This window comes from Debaryomyces fabryi (genome assembly GCF_001447935.2).
Source record: "Debaryomyces fabryi strain CBS 789 chromosome Unknown contig00038, whole genome shotgun sequence".
In the NCBI taxonomy this organism is placed as follows: domain Eukaryota; kingdom Fungi; phylum Ascomycota; class Pichiomycetes; order Serinales; family Debaryomycetaceae; genus Debaryomyces; species Debaryomyces fabryi.
In genome coordinates, this window is record NW_015385464.1 from 14721 (window position 1) to 34238 (window position 19518).

The 19518-nt window shown below is 34.7% G+C and overlaps 14 protein-coding genes across 14 annotated transcripts; 8 read left to right on the forward strand and 6 right to left on the reverse strand.

Moving 5' to 3' along the window:
* Positions 1–52: 52 nt before the first annotated feature.
* On the reverse strand, positions 53–1006 carry AC631_02253 (uncharacterized protein; the record flags this gene model as incomplete). The annotated part of the gene is made up of 1 exon (XM_015611083.1): positions 53–1006. One exon carries the CDS (start codon positions 1004–1006, stop codon positions 53–55), a length of 954 nt encoding a protein of 317 aa, XP_015468064.1.
* Positions 1007–1612: 606 nt separating this feature from the next.
* AC631_02254 (uncharacterized protein) lies at positions 1613–2116 on the forward strand (the record flags this gene model as incomplete). Its single annotated transcript, XM_015611084.1, has 1 exon — positions 1613–2116. One exon carries the CDS (start codon positions 1613–1615, stop codon positions 2114–2116), a length of 504 nt encoding a protein of 167 aa, XP_015468065.1.
* Positions 2117–2150: 34 nt separating this feature from the next.
* AC631_02255 (ribonuclease P/MRP protein subunit) lies at positions 2151–2624 on the reverse strand (the record flags this gene model as incomplete). Its single annotated transcript, XM_015611085.1, has 1 exon — positions 2151–2624. The coding sequence occupies one exon, from the start codon at positions 2622–2624 to the stop codon at positions 2151–2153; it is 474 nt and encodes a 157-aa protein (XP_015468066.1).
* Positions 2625–2918: 294 nt separating this feature from the next.
* AC631_02256 (uncharacterized protein) lies at positions 2919–3335 on the forward strand (the record flags this gene model as incomplete). The annotated part of the gene is made up of 1 exon (XM_015611086.1): positions 2919–3335. One exon carries the CDS (start codon positions 2919–2921, stop codon positions 3333–3335), a length of 417 nt encoding a protein of 138 aa, XP_015468067.1.
* Positions 3336–3510: 175 nt separating this feature from the next.
* On the reverse strand, positions 3511–4119 carry RLP24 (ATPase-activating ribosome biosynthesis protein; the record flags this gene model as incomplete). Its single annotated transcript, XM_015611087.1, has 1 exon — positions 3511–4119. One exon carries the CDS (start codon positions 4117–4119, stop codon positions 3511–3513), a length of 609 nt encoding a protein of 202 aa, XP_015468068.1.
* Positions 4120–5317: 1198 nt separating this feature from the next.
* On the forward strand, positions 5318–6253 carry AC631_02258 (NAD(P)/FAD-dependent oxidoreductase; the record flags this gene model as incomplete). Its single annotated transcript, XM_015611088.1, has 1 exon — positions 5318–6253. The coding sequence occupies one exon, from the start codon at positions 5318–5320 to the stop codon at positions 6251–6253; it is 936 nt and encodes a 311-aa protein (XP_015468069.1).
* A 540-nt stretch (positions 6254–6793) lies between these two features.
* PAM18 (Pam18p) lies at positions 6794–7321 on the forward strand (the record flags this gene model as incomplete). Its single annotated transcript, XM_015611089.1, has 1 exon — positions 6794–7321. The coding sequence occupies one exon, from the start codon at positions 6794–6796 to the stop codon at positions 7319–7321; it is 528 nt and encodes a 175-aa protein (XP_015468070.1).
* A 362-nt stretch (positions 7322–7683) lies between these two features.
* Positions 7684–9744, forward strand: AC631_02260 (uncharacterized protein; the record flags this gene model as incomplete). Its single annotated transcript, XM_015611090.1, has 1 exon — positions 7684–9744. One exon carries the CDS (start codon positions 7684–7686, stop codon positions 9742–9744), a length of 2061 nt encoding a protein of 686 aa, XP_015468071.1.
* A 454-nt stretch (positions 9745–10198) lies between these two features.
* AC631_02261 (NmrA/HSCARG family protein) lies at positions 10199–11131 on the reverse strand (the record flags this gene model as incomplete). Its single annotated transcript, XM_015611091.1, has 1 exon — positions 10199–11131. One exon carries the CDS (start codon positions 11129–11131, stop codon positions 10199–10201), a length of 933 nt encoding a protein of 310 aa, XP_015468072.1.
* A 591-nt stretch (positions 11132–11722) lies between these two features.
* AC631_02262 (fungal specific transcription factor domain-containing protein) lies at positions 11723–13807 on the forward strand (the record flags this gene model as incomplete). Its single annotated transcript, XM_015611092.1, has 1 exon — positions 11723–13807. One exon carries the CDS (start codon positions 11723–11725, stop codon positions 13805–13807), a length of 2085 nt encoding a protein of 694 aa, XP_015468073.1.
* A 91-nt stretch (positions 13808–13898) lies between these two features.
* AC631_02263 (glycoside hydrolase family 16 protein) lies at positions 13899–15101 on the reverse strand (the record flags this gene model as incomplete). The annotated part of the gene is made up of 1 exon (XM_015611093.1): positions 13899–15101. One exon carries the CDS (start codon positions 15099–15101, stop codon positions 13899–13901), a length of 1203 nt encoding a protein of 400 aa, XP_015468074.1.
* A 489-nt stretch (positions 15102–15590) lies between these two features.
* On the reverse strand, positions 15591–16046 carry AC631_02264 (phosphatase; the record flags this gene model as incomplete). The annotated part of the gene is made up of 1 exon (XM_015611094.1): positions 15591–16046. One exon carries the CDS (start codon positions 16044–16046, stop codon positions 15591–15593), a length of 456 nt encoding a protein of 151 aa, XP_015468075.1.
* A 386-nt stretch (positions 16047–16432) lies between these two features.
* PCT1 (choline-phosphate cytidylyltransferase) lies at positions 16433–17773 on the forward strand (the record flags this gene model as incomplete). The annotated part of the gene is made up of 1 exon (XM_015611095.1): positions 16433–17773. One exon carries the CDS (start codon positions 16433–16435, stop codon positions 17771–17773), a length of 1341 nt encoding a protein of 446 aa, XP_015468076.1.
* A 242-nt stretch (positions 17774–18015) lies between these two features.
* Positions 18016–19362, forward strand: AC631_02266 (ERMES complex subunit; the record flags this gene model as incomplete). Its single annotated transcript, XM_015611096.1, has 1 exon — positions 18016–19362. One exon carries the CDS (start codon positions 18016–18018, stop codon positions 19360–19362), a length of 1347 nt encoding a protein of 448 aa, XP_015468077.1.
* Between the last annotated feature and the right edge of the window lie 156 nt (positions 19363–19518).

A 19518-nucleotide genomic window follows, 5' to 3' on the forward strand; every position in this document is an offset into this window, starting at 1 on the left:
ACCGGACAAGGGTCGGTAGGTAAAAATCGATAGATTTCTAATCTAAAATTATCTAATTAATTAAATCTATAATATCACCAAATGATTCTATGTAACACAGTGGAGTCATGCTTCTGGTTTCCTCCTCCTTATAAGATGTGGTTAAGAAACTATCAAAATAGCGTTTCGTTGTACCCCCACTGAGAACTAATAAAGAATTTGCGAGCTGACCATCAATACCAAATTTGATATCAGTGTATAACGTATCACCTACCATAATAGTCTTTTCCTTCTCGAACTTGCTGTGTTCTAATATAACATCTAACAAGGTGGTACTAGGTTTCCCTACGTTGATAAAATCTCTGTCAGCCGTGTATTGCATGTAGTTCACAACACTTCCACCAGCAGGTAAGATTAAGCCATCAGATGGATAAGATCTGTCAATATTTGCACCTACAAATGGTATGCCCTTGTTATCATGAAGCAAGTATTGGAGAGTCAGCGCAATCCTCATATAATTAAAATCTTTTGTAGAGCCTACTACGACCGCCCTAACGTCAGGATCAACTTTAAGTAGCTCGTGATGAGGGTCAAAAGGTTCATTAAGACGGGGATCGGTACCACCGACTGGAATATATTTAGCCTCTCGTAATTCATCTTCAATACCACTGTCACCCAACACCCAGATCTTGGACCCTTCCGGCACTTTTAAATGTTCCTTCAAGTTAAAGGCCGCCGCATAACATGTAGGGTATATCATATCTTTCGTAATACCCTTAAATCCTAATCTTTCAAATTTCTCTACATAATCTTGACGCGATTTAGAAGAATTGTTCGTGACAAATACATATCTCTTGTTTTTAGAATTTAAGTACTCGATGGTTTGGAGAACTCCTGGAATTAATTTCTCATCCAACCAAATCACTCCGTCACAATCGAACAAGAAGTTATCATGCTCATCGATTAATTTTTGTGCTTGTTCTTTGCTGGTGATTTCTGTAGGTATTATACTCTCGGATACTGTCATCTTTACTGTCAGAATCGAGTTTATTTCTTCATTTGGCAGAAATTCCAAATATAAGGGAAAAAATTACAGATTCAATCACATGACAATGTTGCAGATTAAGGTTGGAGAATACGACAATTAACCTTCGATACATAAAATGATAGATAATACTTATTGCTTATATTATACTCGCACTTTTGAAGTTAATCATCTATTAGAATACACGCGATGTTTTGAAGTTGCCATAGATTTAATTAGGTAGTTTAAATCAAATTAATCTAGAAAGCACATTATAAAACATTCAATGTGAACACTATGGGTACTTCCAATTCCGCCGTACACACAATAATTTCTGAATAGGTATATTCATATAATCATATCATTATGAGTATGGATTGGTAGAAATTAATTTTATTGAGTTGGATGGAACTTAGATTAACTGATCTTGATAAGCTTAATATTCTTGTTCACGTGATTCGAAATTTTTATTTCCCAATACATCTCTGGATTTATGATGTGCTTCCCAGTAGCTTGTTGCATTCGTATTTATATACATAGAAAGTATTGATGGTGAAGCTTTTTAAAGACTATTCGTAATTCGTGTTTCTTAGTTAATTTTAATTCATAATGTCTACTGACCAAGATATAATACTTAATCCAAATTCGGGCCACCTTCCAGAATGCCAATCTATCAATGAATCTAATGCAAACAGACAAGATACAAAACAAAAGACTAAAAGCAAAAAAGTGCGGAAAGAACAGTCAGATGATGATTATATTTTACAAAAGCTGCAATTCTATAGCACCGGGCCTACACTAAATACTGATGACTGGCTCTACGACCCAGAAGGATTAGACCAGTTAGATAACTCTAAAAAGACAGATAGAGTGAAAATGTTGCATGCATGTGAAAAATCTTACTATCAGAAGGATTATAATAAATGTCTTGAAATGATAAGGAAAGCAGAGAGTTTATTTGGCGTGCAACTAGATAATGAAGAAGATAATGAAGATATCAAAAGCGATTTTGAATCCTCGGGTAAGAAAACAAGAAAGAGTGCCAAGGTCGATAGACACATCGTGGAACTATTACACATTAAAGAGCGTTGCCTTGAAAAATTAAATATCTGATATATATATATATATTATGCATGCATTATTGACATTATTCTCGTTTTAGCCATATTCTAGCCTCGATGTAGCTAACCATACGCTTCTTGTAAATTTTATCATCATTATAATCATTATCACTGTCACCATCATTTGAAGCTAGCTGGAATTCATCTAATACTTCGACACTACCTGTTAATATATCAACTTTATAATTTAATTCATCTTGAAACTTCAACGCAATAGATAAAGTATTCTCTATAGCCTTACCCATTCCCTTTACGGTGACGTACTTAACCTTCTTGTAATCAACATTTTGATACTTTTTATTAGGTAGAACTGACTTATCAAATTTGGCAAGTATCTTTTGAATTCTCTTCATTGCGGATATGTATGGTGTTGAAGACTTGACCAAGAATGTAGTTTCATGCTCTATTTTCAGTAATGGCAAAGTATTAGGACTATGTTTAATGTGTTTTCCATTTATTCTCTTTGGAATGACGTGCTTTTTCTTACTTTTTTCTGACATTATTGATGAGTTTCACATATATTAGAGGTGATGTTTTTGGTGATGGATAAATTTTGAGAATTAGAATCGAGCTGTATATGACGTGAATTGCACTTTTTCTTGGTTAATACTTTAAATTCCTTTTTCTCCATTCAATTATACTACTGTGTATTAGGAATAATTCCTCTATATTCCGCTATACTCCACTATACAAACAACTACAAAGCATTGCAAAAAAGCTTCCTAGTTTGTCTATTACTATCATCTCACAATTTACTACTACCGCGTCTCAATTAAATTTACCTTACTATTAGTATGAATTCCAGTCAAATAGGAATGAATCTGTCAAATTTTTCTGATTCATATTACAGATTCGCTGATACTTCAAGCTTTAAAGTACCGTCTTCACCTATAAATTCCACATCGCATAAAAGAAAAAGATCTGAAGACCTAGACATCATTACGCATATTACGATTCACAGCCAAGCATTAGGTGGTCAGATAATAAATGAGCATGCTAAGAGGTGTCAGTCGCATAAGATTCACTCAGAAGTACATCAGAATACTATAGACTTGATGATGAAATCACAAAAAATACTTCAAGAACAAGAAAGGTTGCATAAGCTATATCATGATGATAATTCGATGCACGAAAATACAAATACTAATGACATGATAGATAGCTTTAAGCAGAGACCCTTCTGGCCTGTTTTAAATAAGAATCAAACCTAATACCTAATACGAGAATGATACTTTCTATATACAATTTAAGCTACATTGTATTCACCGTAATAATAGAATTAGATTAAATATGTATATACATATGAAGAGAACAAAAATATAACATGAAAAATACAATTGTGAACCTTAAAAAATAATGAACTTAAAGAAAAGTTAATGACTTATACTAATTAGAACGTTTTGACTTCTTCTTGTTCTTCAATACGACCTTTTGCTTGGTAGATTCAGTTTCAGAGTCGCTTTCCATTTCTTCGTCTTCGCTCATCATATCTTCAGATGCAATATCTTCTTGCTCTTCCTCTTCTTCTTCCATGGCATTTTCCTTAGCAGCCAATCTCTCAGCCTTTCTACGTAATTCAACTTCTCTGATCTTCAACAATTGTGGGTTTTGTTCCACTAATCTTCTATCGAGGGCCAATTTCTTATCCTTATTACCTCTCATTCTGTTCTTGTAGAATGCTCTTTCTCTCTTCTGTCTGATTTCTTCAACTCTAGCCATAGTCTTCAAAGTGGTAGCAACCAAATCTCTGTTATATCTAACTGGGACGTTTCTTCTTGCGGCAAATGTCAAGGTTGAGTCAACAACTAACTCTTTACCAGCTGCTTTTCTGAATGCCTTGGTCCATCTCAATTTACGTGGGTTACGACGTTGTTTGAATGCATGATGACATTTGGAACGACAGAATCTAAATTCTTTGGCATCGTTTCTAACAAACATAATCCCGTGTAAAGGATAAACTGGAGATGAACAGAAATGACACGAATAAACTCTCATAGTGAAATATTATAATATGTGATAATGTGATGCTAAAATAAAATTATTGAATCCTAATCAAAAATGAAAAATTGTTCTGCAATTGTAAGTCTATGTTAATAACTATGCCCAATACTCAACTATTGTCAACCTATCAAAATAAGCAATATCCTATGTATATTATTGAAAAAATATACTAAATATCTCGAAATATCAATAGATAAGTCAGTTAGATTTGAAAATTTTTTGATATCATATAGTACCTCTTCTCTATACTAAAAAAAATTATTATTACACAAAAATGTTTTTCTTTTCGTGATGATATACGTGAGCCGCAATCTATGCGGATATTATATTCTTTTCATGTCTATTAATGGTCTGTCGTTTCTGTATACCTTTTCCTATTGCTCCATTTTAGAGTTTTTTGTTCCATTCGTCTAGCACTGGTTCTGTTATCCATGTTTGCTAAGTGGCGGTTTCAGCCTGGTGAAATGCATTTGCCCCCAAATTTATCCCCACACCAAACTCATTCATTTCATACCAATCACGCTTATTTCGAATAGAATTGTTTCTCTATATATAGACCAGCACTCTAATCTAACACTAGTTATTGGTGGTAATACAGTGGCAAAAAGTAGTTTTGCAACTTGAGTTGGAACAGATTTATCTTACACGTGACACGCTTTTTAATATGGTCTAGCAGAGTGGAATCAAGTAGCCGTTGCTACCGTAAGAACAGGGACCAAGCATTTGATATTATTTGCATTGTATGTACTCCCCAATCTATTCTAATGTTTAAATTTTTTCTTTACAGAGAAATAGGTCTTGTTTTTGCTTTAATTATTGATTCCAATCCATTTTTGGCATTTCCTGTTTAGCATTGAATCAGCCTCCAATACTAAATTTAACTCAAACGGTTATATATCGTTTGAAATCCTCTAGATTTTTATCACTTGACAGTAACATATAGAATGAATGAAGATTTAAAAGATGGAAGAAGAACTGCAAGCCTATTCTGGAGTCATGGATTGTCGCATAACCACTATCCTGTCTTAACCATAGCAGTAAAAAACTTAAAAGTTGCAGTAATCATCGCGAACCCATTTACGCAACAGTATTTGAGCAATTTTACACCCGCATTTAGGGTAATCTCCATATTCTTGTTTAACTATAAAAGAATACATAATCTTCACTTATTCTAATAAGTTTGTCAAGTATCATGGAAAATCATTACGAAGTTATTATTATAGGCGGAAGTGCTGCAGGGTTGGCTGCAACTTTGGCAATTGCACGTACAATGAAGACTGTTTTATGTATAGATTCTGGTGCCCCTTGCAACAAGTTTTCCGATCATATGCACAATTTTATAGGTCACGACGGGGACTCGCCGGTTGAATTCAGATCCCAAGCTAAAGATAATTTACTGAAGTACAAGACAGTTAGATTGGTAGAAGGTAAAGTGATAAAAGTTAATAAGGCCAAAACAGAGTTTCAAATTACTGCAACTGTGCGTAACACTGAAAAGCTTTATGTGGGTAAGAAAATCATTTTTGCATCTGGGGTTAATGATTTGATTAATGATGTCAATATTAAAGATATAGAGAAGTTTTGGGGTAAATCTGCTTTGCACTGTCCCTATTGCCATGGTTATGAAGTTGCAAACAGGGCGACCGGACTCATATTTGATAATTCTCGTTTAATGGATATGGCCTCAATGATATATAACTGGACGAAAAATATAACAGTATTAACGAATGGCACTAAAATATCTTCTATTTGCTCTGAATCAGAACAAAATGAATTGAAAAGAAAAAATATTGAGATCATAGATAAGGTTATTACAGAATTCGTCGGTGAGTCAGGAAACCTAGAGACTGTAAGATTTTCTGATGGATCAACAATTTCATTGGATTGTGTTTATATTCATCCGCCCTTTAAATTAAATTGTGAAGATATTTTAAATAAGTTGCAAGTAAACATAGATGAAACGAGGTTGATAAAAGTAGATGGGTTTCAAAGAACAAATATTGAAGGCGTATACGCTTGCGGCGACTGTACTACGTATTTCAGAGCAGTTTCTAATGCTGTTAGCCAAGGAAACATTGCAGGTGCGATGTGTACGAAGGAGTTATTCCAAAATTCGTGGTATGAGTAATTTCAAAAAGAATAAAATATGGTAACTAACTATGACCCAAATATAACTCTAATAAAACTTTGCGCTGTTTTGCACTATGATACTCTTATATTTATGGAATAATCATTATCTTAGTTACCTTTATAAAAATATATTTCCATACATTGTTGTTACAAAGTTTGTATATTCAAAAAAATGAAGTCTATCAATATGTCATGGTGATTTCGTGTTGAAATTGCGAATGCGAAATAAATGGCCTACCCAAGTTAATTTTGTTTCTAAACTAATCTCTCTATATAGTATATGTATTCGTACGACAAACATACGAATTAATGTACGTTCTTGCCATTCCTCTGAAGGCTAGGAGTGGCAAAATTGTCGTCCTTTTTGCATCTACGAAATAAATCTTGAAACAGAAATTTACACGTGACTTGTATTCGAGAAAAAAACGTTCGGCTTACTAGAATAGAGTCAGAGAAATTTTCTTGATTCACACCTTTTTGCACTCTATAGTGATCTTATCAGTGAAAACTCTTGTAAATAAAGCATAATACGATAGAAATGGCACCTTTTAATATGGAGATTCCTACCTTGGCAATTCCTGGTGATAGGAACCAAAACCAACCTATTGAATTACAGCAGCAGGTCCAACAACCTCAACAACCTCAACAACCCCAGCACCTCCAACAAGCGTACACGGGCCACTTACAACGTAAACAAGCAGAAGAAGGTTCAGCTGAGTGGTATTTTGACAAAAGCTGTGAATGGATGGGCGACCACCCATGGATGACCGGTATGGGGTTATTGGGAGCTGCATATTTTGCTTCTGGTTTTGTTAAGTCGAAACAACCTGGTCTCAACGGTAAGGCGTTTATTAAAGGTTCTTTTGGACAGAAGATGACCCCTAAAGAAGCGTTACAGATCTTGAACTTGAAGGAAACCAACTTATCGCAAGCTAAGTTGAAAGAACAACACAGAAAGTTGATGATGGCTAACCACCCGGATAAAGGAGGTTCTTCATTTTTAGCTACTAAGGTCAATGAAGCAAAGGATATATTAGAAAAGAGAGGTGGTTTAAAGAAGAAATGATTTTCTGTGTGAATAAAAACCTGTAGCATATGTGGACATATATATTTGGGTTTCAGCTCAAACTTTGTCAAAATGAGTGTAAATCACCCCAACCCTCCCATGAGAACACATGGTTCTTCAAACTCCCCTAGAGCAGATTATAAACATCACAGCCCACTGTTTATTATAAGTTTATTGTATATAGAATGTACGAATAATAGTGAAAAAGTCATCAGGTCGTGCGAATTCCCAATCAACCTGATCGGGACGTAGGAACCGGAAATTCTTATTTACATGAACAACACTATGTTTTACGCCCATAGATTCTTCCAGTTTATAGATCAATTATACAAAAAACTATTAATAATCAGATCCATATAGATATGACAACATATGAGAAAATTGTCAAGGGTGCTACTAAGGTCAAGGTAGCAGCCCCGAAGCCTAAGTATATTGAACCAATTCTAATGAGTACCCTGATAGACCATTCTGTAGAAGCAGAAAATTTTACTACTATAATGAGAGCTTTACGAGGTAGACTCCAAGACAGTGCGTGGTCAGTTGTATATAAGCTGTTAATTGTTATTCATATTATGATCAGAGAAGGTGATCGAGATGTTACTTTGGATTATCTCGTTAATAAGGATCCTAATATGCTTAATTTATCTCACTCAAACATTACCAAAAACCATAATCACAATCCAGACGTTCGATTTATTGTTAAATATGCTAAATACTTGCATACTAGAGTTAGACAGTATGAATCAACCAGAATTGACTACGTGAGAGACGAACGTGCTAATAATAGCACTGGACAAGACGGGGGGAGATTACGTACTTTGACCATCGAAAAAGGCTTATTAAGAGAATGTGAAAGTGTACAGAAGCAAATTGATGCATTGTTGAAGAATAACTTTATGGAGAACGAAATCAATAATGATATTGTTTTAACTGCATTTAGAATGCTTGTCAATGACTTGTTAGCATTGTTTCAAGAATTAAATGAAGGTGTTATTAATATTTTAGAACATTATTTTGAGACTTCAAAGGTCGATGCCGAAAGAGCGCTCAAAATTTATAAGAAGTTTGTAGATCAGACCAAGTATGTTATTGATTATTTGAGAGTTGCCAAACATCTTGAGTATGCAACAAAATTGCATGTTCCAACGATCAAGCATGCGCCTACAGCATTAACCTCATCTTTGGAAGAATATTTGGATGATCCAAACTTTGAAGTAAATAGACGGCAATATTTGGATGGGAAGCTGGTGGAGTCAAAAGAGAATTCTGGAGGTCTCTCTGCGAAACACTCGCAATCACAGCAAGCTGCTCCCAAGCAAGATGTTCAACATCAGCAGCAAGTTCCTCAACAACAATTTCAACCTCAACAAGGGGCTACTTCAGATTTACAGAGAGCTAATTCATTGATCGTTCAACAATCTACATTTAATCCTTGGGGTTCAAACTTGCAACCACAAGTTCAGATGTTGCCACAAGTTACCTTACCATCTGGGACATCTTTTACTACATTGCCAGCGATTTCACAGGGTCAGACATATCAATATAATGGGGCTCAACAGCAACCACTGCAACAACAAAATGGTTTAACTTCTAATTATACCGGTACTGGTTTTGGTGGTTATGGATCACAAATCCAACTGCAAACTACAGGTAGCAACCCTTTCTTACAAAATACTGATACAAATCGAACTCAATCCTTCAATGGTTTCAATTCTCAACAGCAACAGCAGCAGCAAGAACAGCAACAATATCAACAACAACAAGAGCAGCAACAGCAACAGCAAATTCAGCAACAACAACTTCAGCAACAACAACTTCAACAACAACAACTTCAACAACAACAACTTCAGCAACAACAACTTCAACAACAACAAAGTGTGCATTCTGGATTATCGAGGGCCAATACTAATCCATTTTCGAATTTAAGTTCATCTCTGACAACTCAACAATTACATTCCACAAATACTGGTTCAAACCCATTTTTCAATACCAGATTTTCACAAAATAGTTCTACTACACCATTGTCATTCGTTAATGACAAACCACAACAAGTTACAAGCACATCCACAGGGTCTAACCCATTCAAGGTTTCTGAAACAACAAGCAGCCTCTTTAATAATGTAAGTAATCAGCCCCAGCCACAATTGAAACCACAACCAACTGCAGGTGGGTTAGAAAATTTACCTACTATTCCCGTTTTTCCAGACACCCAGCAGGAATCTCAGAAACAATTTTACTTGAATAATGCAAGAATGGAATTGCAACAACAAATGACTAACAACCAACAATTTCCTCAACAGCAACAGCAACAATGGAATCAACCACCACAATTTCAACAAATGCAACCCCAGCATACTCAAAACTATCCACAACCACCACAAACTTCAATGTACAATAATTATGAAGGACCAAGTTTAATTTAAACAAAAAACCAATCAATGACTAGTATTTTAGCATTAGATCGTTATATAGCTATTTATTTTGTCATTTGTATTATTTTTATCGAATATATATTATTGGTTTTTCTATAGATAGGTTAGATTTAATTCAAACACCATCCTTACTTAACTAATTGTGAAGTAAAACTGTTTGATAATTTTCCACTCACCGAAGCAACAACTAAAATTGGTGAGGTGGGCTTTTGGGTAGATTTAGGACCAGTAAAGTAAGAGAAAGGTGGGGCTCGACACTTAGATGAATCACTACCACTTATGCAAGTGAAGAATCAAGGAAGAGAGGTGGAGCGTCTACAACTCCTTTATATACAGGATGTGGATAATTAAAAGAGTATAGTACTAATAACTAGTTATTCAGATAGCACTCAAAAACATACAAGAGGAAGATTTAGTCCGGATAAATGTTTTATGGATAAATCTCTCAATTTAGGTCGAGCGGATCAATAGCAAGATACTCTTCAATCGTAATGAGTTTTCCCTGTGCTTGCTGAGATGACCATTCAACATCTTCTTTAGTCAGAGGACCATAATAGCCATAGTCTCTAATATACAAGAACATTTCAATTAATTCATTAGCAAATGAAGGCGGTAAAAATGGACGCAAAAATTCTTCTGATACTTTCCTATAGTTCACTACCTTACCTGTTGCATTACTCAATGTTATTGCAACTTCCTCTAGCGAATAAAGCTTTATGGCCGCAGATAATATCTTTCCTTCATATTTTGTAGGATCAGTTAATATAGGTGCAATGAATTTACCGGTATCATTAGCGATATCGATCCATGGAATTTTTGTTTCAGGTTCATAAATATTTGAGATCGCATAGGTTCCATCTCCAACAGGGTGTGGGGTCATAACAGAATGTAAATTTTGCATGAATGATCCTGGGGCATAAAAAGCACTCTTGATAGGTAGTGCTCTGATATATTCTTCAATCTCCGCTTTAACATCGAAATGAATTACCTGCTTCAATTTGCCCTCAGTAATTTTCGTCACATTTGTACTAGTGCTCCAAATAAAATATTGGACACCTGCTGCAACAGCAGCATCAACAATTGCCTTACCTTGCATCAATTCTCTTTCCTTTGAATTGTTTTCATAAATCGTATTTGTTTGTCCAAAAACAATATTAGCATCTCTAAAAGCATTCTTCAAAGAATCAGGTCTATTGATATCTGCTTCAAATATTTCAACTCCTTTCAGTTTAAGAGCTTGAGCTCTTGGTGAAGAAGCATCGCGTGAAATCCCTCGAAGACTATACTCTTTTGATAATAAAGGATTATTAAGAATATATGAAATAATAGACCCCCCTTGTTGGCCTGTAGCTCCCAAAATAACTAAAAGTTTGCTCATGTTGATAGTACTATACAAAATAACTTTTTGCAAATACTAAGGAGAAAAGAGGTGGATATTTATAGCATTTTGCATTGGAGCAATTATTTATAAGCGGGATGTGAAATCTCGGTCGAATTTCTTGATTAAGAACAATTCTGTAACATTTCAATCTATTTAATTTCAATTTAGATATTTTAATGTAATTGCAGCATTTTCTTTAATAAATGAAAAGTTCGATCGAACTTCCGTATTGGTAAATATTTTGCGAAGATTGTCTCTTACATGGTTTGACATACAATAGGTCAAGAGGATACTTGTACCTATTACCATAGGTTTATAAAGATACTGTACGTGCCGAGCTGACTCTTATAATTTGAATCAAATGAATTACCATAATCCTTGTTATTTCCTATAGGCTATTTTTAAATTGCAACGAAGAGCGCCAATCATATCAAGAAAATAATGATGAGTAAAAGAAGACTCACTCTGACTTGTAACAGATGTAGAGAAAGGAGAGTTCTGTGTGATAGAAGGAAGCCATGCTGGTCATGCGTTCGGAGCAAGAAACCTCATTTATGTGTTTATGACACGAGTAATGAACTCGAGCAGATGAGAGGGGGTTCTTCATTTCATATCTTCAGACTACCTGATGATCCAGATAGTCTTTTATTGGATATTCCTCTATCTGAAATATTATTGAAACTAAATGGGAAAAATTTGTTTAGCTCTAAGCAAGAACAGATAAACTTTTACGAAAGATACACAACCCGTCTTAGAGATGAACCAATGGAGATCGAATATGGTCCGTTAGCTTGGCCATTTATTGAACGAAAGGAGCCTGCATTGCATATGATGTTAAAGTATATTCGTGATTCAAAAATGAATAAAGACATGAATCTGAATATACTGGAATTTTTCCAAGCACCCAGCCTGAGAGTTACCGCTAATGATCAAGCTGAATGTTGGCATGAAACAACCAATACTATTCTCCTAAGAATCAAGAATATTTTACCATCTAGAAAAATTGCTTGGAAACTCATATCAATATTTTTTCAACATGTCTATATATTTATGCCTATCTTGGATGAAATATCATTTCGAGAAGAAATGAAAAGGATTATTGGTCCTGAAGAATATTCTACCAACAATATTAATCCATCTATCCAGAAAATAGATGATTTTGCTGTTATTGGAATTTTACTCATATTACTACGCATAGCTTCCTTACAAGAATATAAGAATTATGGTTGTTATGTTTCAGATAATGAACACATAGGGTCAGAAAATATTGATGTAGCAATTATGTGCTTACGACGCTACAATTTTATGGGTCAAATAAGTCTATGTGTTTTTCAATGTGCTTTTTTTTTGAAGCTTTATCAAAAGGTTTGCCCGGCTTTCCATGAAGATTCACAAAATAGAAATTCAAAAGTGTATAACGGTATGCTTGTACAAATGGCGTACTCGCTAGGTTTGAATAAGAACTCTCATTTGACTGACCAGCGCATGAATAGCTTAAGAAGAAAAATATGGCATCTTTTGGTTTTATTTGACATAATAGAATCATATTCTTTCGGTTCTCCATTAACTGCAAATAGACTTCATTCCACATCAAGACTCATTACTCCTAATGAAATTGATGATAATAACTCAAATAATTTAGATTGTGCTTTGGAACGGTCAGTAGTTCGTCATTTGATAACCCTGATGGATAATATGGACCCTCTAATTGATATTCTTGATAAGATTCTTGATGTAAAAGGACAGACTAAAATTTCAAGTTTAGTGAATTCAATAATTAAGGTGGAGATAAGAATATCAACATGTTTTGGATTTTTAAAAGAAAATTTGGTTCCTATATCAGAACATACATCTACAGTGGAAATTCATGATAAGATACATAGAATAAAATCATTAATATCTATAAAGATCTTTTTGTTATCAATATATCAGCACCTAGCAATACACTTTCAGCATACAAAGAATATAAGATTAGCAATGTTTTACAGGAAGAAAATTCAATGTATAACTATCGGTGAGATGTTGCCCTTAGTGTTGCCGCTAACAAAAGATATGAGAAATTACTTTGGAAACCTTGGAATATTAGTAATAACTTCATTTTTCTTTCAATCCATTTATAGAACCACTTTGCTGAACATTGAGGTATTAATTCAATTGAATTATCAATCTTACTATTTTACAGATATTTATTCTGAGAAGAAAAATGAATCTTCCGTTTACTCTTATCTTTGCAAAGCAATTGAGAAATTAGAAAAGTGCATAGGTATATTCATATTGTGTATCTCAAAATTGTCTAAAGAGTACAACTACACACGCAAACCCAAAGATTTATTGAATGCTTATTTATCTATCCTCAAGAAAGATGATTTTTATGAGAGTAATGCTAACGATAAAGCATTGAAAATGAAGCTTACAACTGACTATTTAAAGCAGATGTGTTATATATACGATGCTGCGTTGGAGGAAATCGCAGACTCTCCTTATGGCTTGGATTCTGCTGAAATATCCTACTGCAATAATGATATCGATGAGAAATATATTTTCAGTTCTACTGATCTTGCGACTTTAAATTTTGATACAACAGACTATCTTAGTCTGTTTGGTAATAATTACAACATAGTGGATGTAAATAATTCCTTTTTCGCAGATGTTGAAGGTTTATTTCAAAGTTAACCTTTTACAGAGTTAGGTCGCTGTTATATTTATTTAATCTGACATTATCTTTATTAATTATATATTATTAGTTATTCTATAGATGGGTAATTTAAACAAAAATAGACATTATAATTGAAACACCGATAATTACGGAACTAATTGTAGAAGTAGAACCAGAATTGTCTGAAGATTTTGCACTTACTGAAGCAGTAGCTGAGCTTGATGAGCTGGCCTTCTTGGCAGAGTCAGACTTAGTAGAAGAGGACTCGGTTGTGGCATTCGCTTCAAGTGAAGTCGATGTTTCTTTTGAGCTACTGGTTCCCTTATCGGATGTAGTCGAAGCGCTAGATGAAGAATCAGTCTTTGAAGCTGTTGACTTTGAGTCAGATGAACTTGAGTCAGAAGATGAAGTGGACGAAGCAGAGCTCGAAGATTCGACGCTTGATGAAGATGAACCATCGCCTCCTTCGATATTAACTTTGTCAATTCTGCCATTAATTTCACCATCTTTAGCCTTGATTGATGTCCAATCACCAGATTGATCATCGTAGGAATACTCTTTACCGGTAGAATAATCACTAACAACTAAACTCTTAATTGTCATTGAAAAAGGTGCTTCAGTGTAATCAGTTTCACCACCAGCCCATTCAATAGTACCGGCAGCATTAGATGGATCACCACCAGCCCAAGCACCCATCATTAAATACATAGGAGTTTGTGGATAACCTTCAGATGATGAGTTCTTCAAAGTTCTTACGGCGTCACCATCCAAGTACCATATACATTCCTCTTCAGTCCAGTCAATGGTATAATTATGAAAGCCCGTTTGAGGAGAGTCTCCCAGAACTGTGTGATACTCACCTCTATCGTACGTGGAAGTGTCACCTTTTGAGAAATAATTAGACTGGAATTGCGTGTCATCACCTCCCAAGAACTCAATATCAATTTCATCTAAGTCATCAGATTGGAGATAGAAATCTGAAACAATACCAGTACCATTAGCAGCCTTCATGTGAACTTCAACTCTTCCAAACATAATATAGAATTTAGACTTCATTGCTGGATTGTCGTATCTCTTTGCTATGGTCATCGTCAATCCGTCGTCACCAAATGACACACCAGATTCAGTTGAAGTAATTTCAAACTGTGTGGAATTACTTGAAAAATCCTCTGAAAGGTCAGTTGCCAATGCCTTATCAGCGGGACAATTTGATGATGAAATCGGATTACAAGTACTCGACGTAGAAGTTGCGGCAGAACCCAATGCAATGATAGATGAGAATGCTAATAAACTTTTCTTAATTTGAACCATGTTACTTCAATATTAAATATATATATATTCAAGAGCACTTCATAAATGGTGGAATATGTATACCCTTATATACTAAAGTAGGTATCAAAATGCTTAGGAATTGTAAATTTGCAGCCTTGGAACGCCGGGATTTGAAATCTCAATTGTTCGGCATTGGAAAACGCGAACCCGTACCTTGATCACCCATCTGAGTTAAATTAAATAAAAATAAAGGCTTTCGAGACTCAGAAAATGGCTTAACACATTACCAGGCTGTGAAAAAAAAAATTCCTACCGTGTATCTGTTACCATAAATAGAAATATAATGTATCATTTCGAAGGTACTAGACACAAGACGAAACAAGGCTCGAGAGCACTGTCTTGCTGTAAGGTATAAAGTAAGAAGATAATCAAACTAGTAACCTTTAACACATGTAATTAAATGGCATTTTCGTATAGTTCTATATAAGCCTAGTATTTGATGCTGGTATTCGAATGGCATACAAAGGGCTAAAAATTTCCAAATTGCCATAATTCTTTGTCATAGCCTTCAGTAACTTCTGCATCTTCTCCGTATTCTTGTTGCCATTTTGAAAACCCACCCTGTAATACCCATATGTTCAAGTTATCGAAAAATTCACGCTTTTTAGGATCGACCACATCTTTTAATGATCTCATGAATCTCAACGTCGCTTTGGGCCCTCTCGCCTGCGATAACATACAATGGAAAACTACATCGTTGATCTCATTCTTCAATAGTCTGTCTTGAAGATCTCCTAAACTCGTTTCGAAGCTTCCAGCCGGATAGTGGTAACATCCTTTTATATGGCCCCCAACATAATCGGATTCTCTAACGTCTACTACAGCAAATTTTCCAAAGCCTGTAGATGACCCACTATTAAACCAGCTGCGGAGTTTACTGGGTTTAAGTAGCTTAATATCTGAAACAGAATATATTCTTGACATGATAATTAATGAAACCTCTGTGTGTACTTCAAATACTTAACATCATACTACACTATGTTTGCTTTACCAACTTTCTTCGATTAAGTATTATTCACGTGATTTTGTGTTCACATGGGACCACATTGTACCGTCTAAATTTTCACTATTAATACTACTTTGCTAGTTTGATTATAACTATCTACAGCCAAATATTTATCGGTATTATTACTATAATTATTGGTCATTGGTCATTTAATCCCATTCGAGTTTTTTTGGATTTTTTTTGTTTATTTGGCGTAAATTTTTGATAGGTTTTATCAAAATATATATTTTCGTGATTGAGCAAATCAAGATTCCCTTGATTCGTTAAAATTTTTGGAATTGCTAATCAAATTAACTAAAACATAATGTCACAAGATCCTAGAGCTAATTCTGCAGAAGTTGCTGACTTGAAAACTGGAAGCCCGTTAGGTAGAACCATCTCCGTTGATTCTATCGCATCGTTATTTAGAAAGAGAAAGAGAGCTAACAGTGAATCTGTGTCGTCAACTCCAGCCGAATCGCCACATGATTCGGATGCTAGTGAAAGTGACAAGGACAGCACGCGTGAATCAAAGAGAAGAAAGGTCAAAACAAAAGAAGAGATAGAACTTGAGGAAAATGAAAAGAAGTTGGATGCTGAGTTACCAGAAGAACTAAGAAAATATAGGCCGCTTGGGTTCAAGTTCAATATCCCACCTAAAGATAGACCAATCAGAATTTATGCTGACGGGGTGTTTGATTTGTTTCATTTAGGTCATATGAAGCAATTGGAGCAAGCCAAAAAGGCATTTCCTAATGTTGCCTTGGTTTGTGGAATTCCTTCTGATGTCGAAACCCACAAAAGAAAGGGATTGACTGTGTTGACAGATAAACAGAGAATTGAAACATTGCAGCATTGTAAATGGGTTGATGAGGTTATTCCAAACGCTCCTTGGTGTGTAACTACTGAATTCTTACTCGAGCATAAGATTGATTATGTTGCCCATGATGATTTGCCTTACGCATCTACTGATTCAGACGATATATATAAGCCCATCAAAGAAATGGGAATGTTTTTAACAACCCAAAGAACAGAGGGGATCTCTACTTCAGATATAATCACCAAAATCATCAGAGACTATGACAAATATTTGATGAGAAATTTTGCTCGTGGGGCAACAAGAGAAGAATTGAATGTCAGTTGGTTAAAGAAAAACGAGTTAGAGTTTAAGAAACATATCAATGATTTCAGATCCTACTGGATGAAAAATAAAACTAACATCAATAATGTCTCCAAAGATCTTTACTTCGAAGTGAGAGAATATATCAGAGGTAAGAAAACAGGATCATCTCCTCTGTCAGATAACAACAGTATTACTTCAGAATTCGATGAGGTAAATTCTAGAGCTAATTCTCCTTTGACCGATTTTGCTTCCAAATACATTGGAAATGCAAATAAAGATCTTAATGGTAAGTCTATTCTAGCCAATGTTAAAGGATGGATAAAAGGTGATGAATTATCAGCCAATGAAAAATCTGATCCATCTCTTGAATCCTTATCTAGAAAATCAACTAGGTCTTCTACTAGATCCTCGAAATTGAGCAACGATAAATCTTCAGCATCATCTGTGTCGAGTTCCAAGTCGCCTAAAAAAGCACTCAAGTCAGCCACAAACACTCCAAAGCTTTCAAAGAAAATCAACAAGAGAACTCAAAAATCTAGTTAAACTTATACCATATGCACAAATCTCATCCTTCAAACTACAGTATACTTCTTATTGTATTAGATAAATTCTACAACATATGTTAATGTTGAAGATTACATATTTCTTAATATAAATAATTAAAATTATTTTGTTTTGTAGGCAATTTATGGCCTTTGATCTATTAAAGTGCGAATACTTAGACGAGTTGTGTTTTTATCTGTAGAAATCAATAGTCAAAATACTATTCATTTAATTGCAACATTATGACGGAAAGTCTTGTTTATTCGGGAACAAACGAACTTGTCAATACTGATGAGGAGAATACGCAAACAGCACAGGCACATTTTCTATCATTAGAACAACTACAGATGCAATTAAAGGCACAACAGGAATTGTTCCAACAGCAACGAGAACTTTTTAATAATGATAATGTACACACCAGCCCAATCCCTACTCTCAATCATACATGGAGCTTTACGCAAGGACTTGTTGTTGGTCAGTTAAGCGTGATTGTGGTGGTAGCGATATTCATAAAATTTTTTGTATTTGCTGATTCTTCTGCTACAACAACCACCACAAGTTCTTCCAATAAAGATATATCAGGGATAATCGTGAAGAGAAACAAAAACTTAAGAGGTACACTGAATGAAGATAAAGATCTAAATGGTGGTAAAGAGGATGAATACAATCTGCCTAATTTATCGAAAATTTCTACAATATTGGAAAAAACTTATTATGATGTAGAAAATCATTCACCAGAATCACTAGACTGGTTTAATGTCCTTATAGCGCAAACTATATCCCAATTAAGAACTGAAGCATTGTTATCGGATAATATTTATCACTCTTTAAATGAATTTTTAACAAACCTGGATCTTCCAGATTATCTTGATAAGGTTAAATTAACGGAGATAGATATAGGAGATGATTTTCCAATATTTTCAAACTGTCGTATAAAGCATAGCAAAGATGGATCTGGTAGACTAGAAGCCAAAATTGATGTCGATTTATCAGATACTTTAACGTTAGGTATTGAAACAAGGCTTTTGTTGAACCATCCGAGACCTTTAACTGCCGTCTTACCGGTTCAACTATCAGTATCAATAGTGAGATTTTCAGGATGTTTGACTGTTGCTTTAATAAATACTAATGACCAAGAATTTTTGGACTTACAAAACGTTACAACCCAGTCTCCTGAATCATCTAATGAACCAAATTCTCAAAACCAATCTCAACAATCAACGCCTGCAAATAGCTCAAACTCAAGAGTTGAAAATGAGGGATCATCCAATACTGAAGCAAAACACTCTAAGTCTAAAAAGTCCCAAGAAGAGACAGGAACGGCATTGATGTTTTCATTCTCACCCGACTACAGACTTGAATTTACTGTAAAATCGTTAATTGGATCTAGAGCCAAATTGCAAGATGTTCCAAAGATATCTTCATTAATAGAAAGTAAATTGAGAAGCTGGTTCATTGAAAGATGTATTGAACCAAGATTTCAGGTTGTTAAAGTTCCATCATTATGGCCAAGGAGACAAAACACAAGAGAACCTGTTCATTCGAATGTGAATGGCATTGTAGATAAAACTGAAGAGGCGCTGATATAAACTGTGTATTTACTTAATCATACGATTTCTTTTATTTGTGACGAGATAAATTTAGTCAGGGACTACATTTAATGACTTTTGAATATCGATATTCTCGTATATTCATTAGTGTCAATCGAAATATTTTCTATAGATCTATTTTGATTAAAAATACAT